At 38.4% G+C, this 8,280-nt stretch overlaps 2 protein-coding genes across 4 annotated transcripts in view; one reads left to right on the top strand and one right to left on the bottom strand.

The window, feature by feature from the left end:
* APBA2 (amyloid beta precursor protein binding family A member 2) overlaps nucleotides 1–6,958 on the top strand; it is an 86,936-nt gene extending 79,978 nt beyond the window's left edge. For all 3 annotated transcript variants that reach the window (XM_057371885.1, XM_057371883.1, XM_057371884.1), the window contains 2 exons: nucleotides 3,986–4,126; nucleotides 5,597–6,958. In XM_057371885.1, the coding sequence (XP_057227868.1) occupies nucleotides 3,986–4,126; nucleotides 5,597–5,668 (213 nt within the window). In that variant the 3' untranslated portion in view covers nucleotides 5,669–6,958. The remainder of the gene's footprint in view (nucleotides 1–3,985; nucleotides 4,127–5,596) is intronic.
* An 856-nt stretch (nucleotides 6,959–7,814) lies between these two features.
* Nucleotides 7,815–8,280, bottom strand: part of ENTREP2 (endosomal transmembrane epsin interactor 2) — a 37,517-nt gene continuing 37,051 nt past the window's right edge. Inside the window, exon 11 of the mRNA XM_057371859.1 lies at nucleotides 7,815–7,836. Within this exon, the coding sequence (XP_057227842.1) occupies nucleotides 7,815–7,836 (22 nt within the window). The remainder of the gene's footprint in view (nucleotides 7,837–8,280) is intronic.

Below are 8,280 nucleotides of genomic sequence, written 5' to 3'. Positions count from 1 at the left end.
CTGTTTGAGGCACTCAGCTCTTTCCTAATTGCTCACCTTTGTAAATCGTGTATGTTCTGCTGWTGTTATGCTGAAACAAAGAGAACACATATAAGGACCTGTAGGCATCACTGTGGGGTGATCAGCAAGTCTTTAGGAGCTCATTCACAGCTTTGGTGGGGGTTGGATCAGGGGTGGGGAAAAGATTCAGGGCAAGGTGTATTAGGAGCATCCCATGTCCTCACATGCACAGGGAGTCCATTTGACAGTCTACTCATCTTGTCCCAGTTAATCATCTCCTACATGACTGGAGCCTCAGTCCAGTAAATTCTGCAGGCTCTGGTTGTTYTCTGTGGCAGCGTGCTCCCTCCGTGTACTGGCCATTCATCACCMCACTGGAGGATCATAATTCCTTCCAGTTAAATGAGCAACATTCAGATAACATCAGATATAAAGTTCACCAAATTCAGCATAAAAATCCTTTTCAGATAGAAGAAAAAAAGCCTTGCAATGCATTTCATTTATGAAAAGTCTGTGTTTGAATATGAAAGCCAGGGAACAAAAAGCAGATTAGCATGTTTTGTTAGGCTGCTATGTAGACAAACCTCTGGGCCTCTAAAATCCYTTCCTTTGAAAAACTCTTAACATTTGAATGTATGACTGCAAAATGTATCTCTCTGGTAGTGTGACACCACACTCTTTAAAAGTAGTTTTGTAATTGCCAGCAATTGTTAAAAATTATGATGGGATCCAGAAATAATATTGTTATTCTTTGTTGGCTCAGCATTAGCACAGCAAAGAAATAAATGGCTTGTCAGAACAGATATAATTAAATATCTCTTTCTGGTAGGTCATTACCTCATTATCCATGCAGCTGGGACTGATTTCTGTGCACCCTCTGCCAGCAGCTTTGCAGTGGTTCCTTTTCACCCTGCCTATCTCCTCTATGCAGGATGCACAGCCATTATATTAGGGAATAGCCCATAAACAACCTGGACACAGAAGCATTGTCTGAGCTGTGTTTGCCTGCACAGGGTRTCAGGCAGATGCAGACACTGCGCTGCTGCAGGTGAAAAAAAGAAATGTGCACATATATATAACAAATATGAATGCTGTGTGATGGGGAGGYGAACATTAAATAACCTATCAGCCACCTTCTGAAAGTCATTATGCTACAGTTCTTTTACACTGGTGTTACTTAAACACAAGGGGTCCTCATGGATCACGTTATTGTTTTCTAGATTATGAAAAAATTGTGTATTACCAATTGTATTTTTACTGCTGATAAAGCACCACTTCTCAGTCTAGATCTTGCTTTCTCTGAGAAATCTATCTACAAATAGGCTGTCCCTAGCCTAGCACRAGCTATCTAAAAGTACAGTAAAAATTAACAGAGCACTTTATTCTCTCTTCTCTGCATTTGTTTATTGTCATTTAAACTGGCAAAAAAAWTTACAGGGTGTCAATAGTATAATATAAAAGTGAGATGAGGAGAAATCATGTTTTAGTARGTTATAATGAAGGCATGTACACAGAATAAAGTTTGTCTGGCACTATTTTATCCTTAATGCTTTGCTACTCAATGGACAGTTGAAATGAAACTGATTGTGAAGCAACTGAAGTTTCACATCTGATGTGCTGCAGCTTGTCTAAGACATTGCAAACCTGTCACAGCTGAATGGATTGAACCAGTGTGCTTTRCACCTTTTTTTTCTTTTTTCCCCCTTCAGTTTACACAGTCAATAGAACAGAGACTCTTGCTTACAAGGGGCAGATCTGTCTTGCTTTATTTAATAATATTACAGCTGCTGCCATGTTCAACAAATAAAACARGTTAAAGAATTTTGTTTGGTTGAACAAAATCATATTTATTTAGAGGTACTGCTCAGCTTAAACTCAYCAGCCTCATCTGCCACAGCTCCACTGGCTGGAGACAAAACTCTTAAGGCTGCTTTATCTCAGCCTTAAGTCAAATACAGGAGCTAKTAAAAGCGTGCTGTAATGCAGAATATTTTTTTTCTGTGCTCTGTCTCTGGTTTACCAGGGTCTGGGGGCCTGAGCAGAGCCACTCAGCCTCTGTGTCTGCTTCTCTTTCTACCTCATCAAAACACTTAATGCTCACAAAAAGCTCTTCCCTGGAGAGAGACCACTTTCTATGTCTGGGGCTGTTAAAAAGAAGAAACTCACTGATGGTATTAAAAGTGCTAAAAGTGCTTTGAGAGCCACRCAATGGAAGGTGCTCTGCATAGATATGCAAGCCATTATCTTTTCCTTTATGCCGATGGGGTGAGGGATCACATTTCCATTTGCTCCAAAAGCTTTTATTTCAGCTGGATGTACTGTCTCTCTATTTTCCTTTACACCATGAAAAAGGTATTTACAGAGTTCCTTTTGGTACATGCTCCTTTTTGTCCTTTCTGATTACTGCCCCCTGTCAGCAAGAAGCAAACCTATTCTAACAGTGAGTTGAATTGAGAAGCTTTCTGTAAAAGAGATCTATGTAGTATAGCTTATCTTGTCAACTCTRTGATTAAAACGTAGACTACCTGCAAAACAATATATTGTACACGACTGAAATTCAAGACACAATTCTGTGAAGAGTTCTGATGGTGCCTCTTTCCATARAAACCCATCAGAAATACTTTAGGGACAACGAGGGTAGGTAACAGGCACTGGAGAGAGCATGGGGGAAGATGAATCTCACTGCAGGAAGAATGTGTTGTTTGGGGTTTTTTTTCTGAAGGCTGAGAAAGGTCTTTTGTAAACAAAGAATAACTATATATTTTCACTTCCCAGATCAAACAGYCTGAACTTCAGGTGAGAAGGGATTTCTTTTTTTATAGCACTGTTACTTGTGMAAAGGGGTTTAAAGGAAGCTGCTAGTGCTGTACAGGAAAAGATTCCAGCCATGCACAGACAATGTGTTACCCTGGTGCACTGCAGCCTGGCCATCTCCCCACATACTGTGCTTGTGAATTCTSTTACAAACTCAGTGGGACACAAGCCACATCTTATCACACTTGTATTTAGCCCTGAGCAAATGACAATCACAGCAGACAATCATTCTTGGCCTATCATTCTAACCATTGAAACATTCKAACTGCAAAACAGCCATTGTCTACTGCTCCAGCACACAGTTCTTTTTGTCCAAGAATACGTTYTTCTCAGTAAACAAAAGGTAAATCCCAGCACTGCTAAACTCTGCTGAGTTCCAGAGATCTGAGCTATACCTTATCTGCCTTCTGTGATGCATGGACTTCATCTTTTGAAATAATTTACCAACAATTTCTGTCTAATGCACAGCTGTTTAGTCTGCCAGGGAGGAACCTGTTCCATCACAGATACTGTTGCTAAGGAGGAAACAGTCTTTTAAATTCCCCACRCTGGTCTGAGATTTCTCTGCCTGGACTCTTTGCATGTTGCAGAATACTTTAGGTAGCAGTGGCTGCTGGGACTGTACCTGCTGAATGTAGTTCTTTTCATAGAATTATTATCCCGTTGTAGGGGTCATAAAATTCAAAAGCCRTGCCTAGTTCTTTACTGGAACCTCAGCTGCCAGTTAAAAAAGAGTGGCCTATCTTACCTTCTTCATCCCCAGCTCCCTGTGRCCAGCAMCACWGAACAACGWGSAGGAAAGCTGGGACCCTGGAGAGCRAAGCCTCTTTCCTTCTGTGCAGGGGCACAGAAACAAATTGTGTTCCAGCATGGATACAACTTCTCTCTTCCCCCATCTCCACTTTTGCATGGCTACTACCTTTATCATTGTGAGAGATATTTTTATGTTCCCAGACAAAGACTGAAAATGAAAATTATAATAGGCAGAAATCTCAGAACAAAAACCCCCTCTAACAAACCACTAACCCAACATTTAAAAACTCATTAATGCTTTTGACAAGCATCTTCTGGAATCCTGACAGTATTACCACTCATTATTACATATTAAATCCCAGTAAGTGTTACATGATGATATTTCTAAAGTTCACTAAGCTTTGCTTTCTCTTGGCAGATTTGCAGTTTGATGCGAGGCGGAATAGCGGAGAGGGGAGGGGTGAGAGTAGGACATCGGATTATCGAGATCAATGGGCAGAGTGTTGTGGCCACTGCTCATGAGAAGATAGTACAAGCATTGTCCAATTCAGTGGGAGAGGTAAGGAAACAAATTCTTTGTCAAGGAAGTAAAATAGTTGAAAAAATTTACATTTCAGTTGAAGAGTGTCCACACAGCATTGAAACCACCACTTCAGTAAACTGAGTATGACACTAATAAGAAAAAATTAACAGAACTTTGTTTTAGCAATTCATGATGCACATTCACTGCGTTTTTCCATTAATTTTCAAGGATTCCTGGCACAATTCTGTACCTTCAACTTATTGTCTGAATTAAACCAAGTGATTAAAGGAAGAAATCACTCAGGAATGTTGGCTGTGAAAATCTCCTGGCTTATCACCACAGCATCTGCCATAGAAATGAATTCATATTCAAAAGTCTGAGAGATGCAAATTGATATATATTTTAATAATTTAATTTCCAACTTACCTTGGGAATAAGTTAAGATACACCTCTCTCCAGGACTTCTAGAGAAATCAGCAATGTGTAGTAAGCAAGAACCTTCAGTTCATCAAAATCCCTCCTGAATTTATTGGCAGTCTAATACAGAACCCTGGCCAGATCTCCCACTAGTTCCTTTGACAAAAATCAAAGACAGCTGGTTTCCTTCTGGAAAATGATACTTGACAAATTGTAATAGAGTACRTGCACTTTGTCAGGAGCAAAGCTGAAGATTCCAGCAGCCCCTCCATGTCTTTATGGTCCCTCTTTGCCCTGCAATTTGTCATGTTACAGAGGAAGACAGCATGAAACCTCTTTTTACAGCATGAAGAGAAGATACCAAGGCAGYTGGTGAGGGTCTGTATTATCAGTAAAGTTTCCTTTCCTTCCCCTTGTGTTGACCAATAGTTCTCAGARCTGTAAGTACACAATGCTGATTACCTGAGCCCTGGATGCTATTAATCTGCAAAATCCTTCTAGCAYTGGGGACTGGAGTCCCAGCACTCCTTGAGGAAGGAATTTACAYACAGTAGCCATAAGAGAAACTATTGCACCAAACTCCTGACTGGCATTTAAAAATCAGGTGGTAAAGTCCAAGTTCTGTGTTCAGAAGATCATATTCTAATGAGGTGAAAATATATATGAAACAACATTCCCACAGGGAAGGAAGGCAGAATCCAAATCTAAGTTCAGTTAGTACCAGAACAGCAGAATGAATTTTCAGAGATGTTTGTACTACTTATTTAACGTTTATAACTGGAATAGGATCTAACAACAGAAAGTGTTTAGGTGGCCTTTTAAACTATATGATACTACATCATGTCATTGTCATGAATAAATAACTAAAAAACAACAAAAACAAACAAAAACCCCCAACCCACACCAAAAAGAGCAAGACAGCGAGCTAACATCTTAAAACCAGAGAACTTTGAACTAGAAACTCCAGTAACACATCTGTAGAGCCCAGGACAAAAAAAGCACTTAGACCACAGGGAGAGAGAGATGGGACCTTATGGGTTATTTTAAACTAGTACCAGCTCTGTTAATTTCTGCATAATCAATTGACAGATTCACATGAAGACKATGCCAGCTGCCATGTTCAGGCTTCTAACAGGTCAAGAGACCCCCCTGTACATCTGACATCTTCCATCCAAGCTGAAGCTATCAGAGCCGAAGAGAATTTTGTATTTTGTATGAATGAAAGGCTTGGAAGCTGACCTGAGGACTCCAGAACACGGAACAGACAGGTGTCTCTGCCTTTTCTTCCTTTCTGTTTCTTTGACAAAAAGTGTTGAGAAGGATGGYCAAGGACAATAATCACTGACAAAAATCTTTGTAAACATTCAAGTATTTTGAACATCTTCTAAACTCTTTTCTCATAGAACTTAAAACATATTTATTTGTAACCTTTATGTGGAGTGATGTATGTCTGTCTTGTTTGATAACACAGTGAATGTGAATATTTGATGAATGAGACTGCAGGAAATGGCAAAGAGAAGCAATTAGAGAAAGTTCTGGCTGCCTCAAGTTAAAAAAAAAAAATCCCAGTCCCCTAAAGTGGTCCAATACTGATGACTTTGCATAATTTTAAAACTGGTGCTGAATCGATGGTATTTCAGTGGAAAGGAATGTGTGCAGTTCAAACTTTTAGATTCTACTGTAAAGAAAACCACTGTAGTACTTGGTATTGTTATGACAAGTGTAACCTGTTTGGCAAGGTGTGAACATAAACATGTAACAAGTGTTTCATATGCTAAATAAAGAATAATTGCCACAAGATTAAAATCAAAATATTTATTTAGATACATATTTATTTTTAATGCTTGTGATTTTTATGATTTAACAGAGTTATTTCATGGATAACTTATTGCACAGGTTGTGTAATGTATGTGTTGGGCTGGGGTTCTTTTTTCTTCAATTTTTGCATATTTTTTTGTTCATATTAGCTCAAAATGGGAAAGCCATGCTTACCTGTTTCTGTCTTTTATAAAGCATTCTTATTCCTAAGGCAATGTGTTCTGAATGTAAATTGTTTTTGACAAATAACCTAGCACCATCAGCAGTATTAGAATGTGTGTAGATAAAAAACCTAGTAGTAAAGTTGTATTCCTTATGAGATAAATGTTAATTGGTGTAACTTTGTCTAATTTTTTTCTTTTGGCCAAGGCCTTGAAGAAAATACACTGTGACTTAAGAAGCCTTACCATGCAGTAACTAAAGAGCTTTAGATGACTGTACTTCAAGGAGTAGTGTGTTGCATGCAACTGACCTTAGGAAAGAATTAACCTATCACTAATAAATCTGAAATAAGAAAGGAAGCTTGCTTATTTTGTTTGTTGTGTAACTTTACATAGTAAAAAATTCCAAGTAGATGATCATTTAATTCTTCATCTAAGTGCAGTTGCAAAGGTCACAGATTATTTTTTAAAAGGAAATATTCTCTTGAATTAGRAATTTGTGTATCACTATTACCTTGAGAGTAGAACCTTTCAATTAGCATACCTTGTTGCCACTGGATGTCACTGTAACTTCACATTGATATAGAAGCATGCTATAATTCAAATACATTAAAATGGATGATTCTGTAAACATAAACTACCCATCTTCAGCTAYGTTCCTTTGTGACCTTTTCACAGGATGTCTGCCCAGCTCAGAGTGACACAAATGAAACCAGTGTATGATTAAACCCCAAATGGAAACTAAAGCTACTGACAAGCACTGCTGCAAAAAATTTAAAACCCCGAAACATCAACCTGTGGTAGGTTCTTTATGAGAACCTTCTGTTTAAGGCCTTTCCAATTTCCTCTGAGAAAGCCAGGATGAAGCTTGCACTGGAAGACGTTGCTGGCAGACCTGTGTTCATGCTGGTAATGAAATCAGTGTCAATATTTACTTTTTGATTTATTTTTAGATCAATGTTAAGTAAATCATGAAGAGAGCAGAACCACAATAACATGTTTTAGTAATAAAATTGTCAAAACTATGAATTGGAGTAACAATTATTTTTGAAAACATTCAAGGCTCTGCTAGATAAAAATTCCTCTAATTCCCCATCAGCTGGCATTGGTAAAAAGTTTGTGAAAGATGCTTTTTGGAAATGCAGTATTTCAATCTTCTTCCCTAATGCATCTTTTGGTCTCAATGCTGAGGACTTGAGCATCAGTTCTTGATAGTTCCTTATGCTACTGCAGGAATGAGCTTGTGAGTGTTCAGAACAAAGCAGGAATAAACCACACTGCAGCCAGTACTGGAGTTTAAAAGGGCACCATTGGGAGAGGGAGCAGTTTTAATTGGACAGATCARTTAGTCTGGAATGAAAGACACCAGAAAAGTGGATTAGAAGCAGCACTGTATGTGTGTATGGATCACCTTCGTGTTTCTATCCAAATCAGTAGTTGAAAAAGCAAAGTCCAGAAATACTTTTTATTAAAACACTTGACGATAGTTAAAACACTTTGAGGTACATTAAATAAATACAACTTTTAAGTTGTACAGCCAGTCTCTGTAGGTTTACAATGGTTTTCAAGAAATGCTGGGCAGCATCAGTAGCATTTCTGTAAGTACAGTGAAATAAACGCATTTTCGGTTGGGAAAACACTTGTTATGACTTAACTAATAAATCAATTAAAATTTTGCAAAAATCAAGGCTGAAATTTACATTCAGAAAAACAGGCGTTCTCATCCTGCTGTGGGGAAAAAAGTGGAATTCCAAAGGAAGACACTTTTCCCTGTTCAAGTCATCCACTGCTGAT

The sequence above is a fragment of the Malurus melanocephalus genome, unplaced genomic scaffold, assembly GCF_030028575.1.
Source record: "Malurus melanocephalus ecotype Western Australia unplaced genomic scaffold, MMel_1.1 scaffold_160, whole genome shotgun sequence".
NCBI classification, from domain to species: domain Eukaryota; kingdom Metazoa; phylum Chordata; class Aves; order Passeriformes; family Maluridae; genus Malurus; species Malurus melanocephalus.
This window is presented reverse-complemented; position numbering and strand designations above follow the sequence as displayed.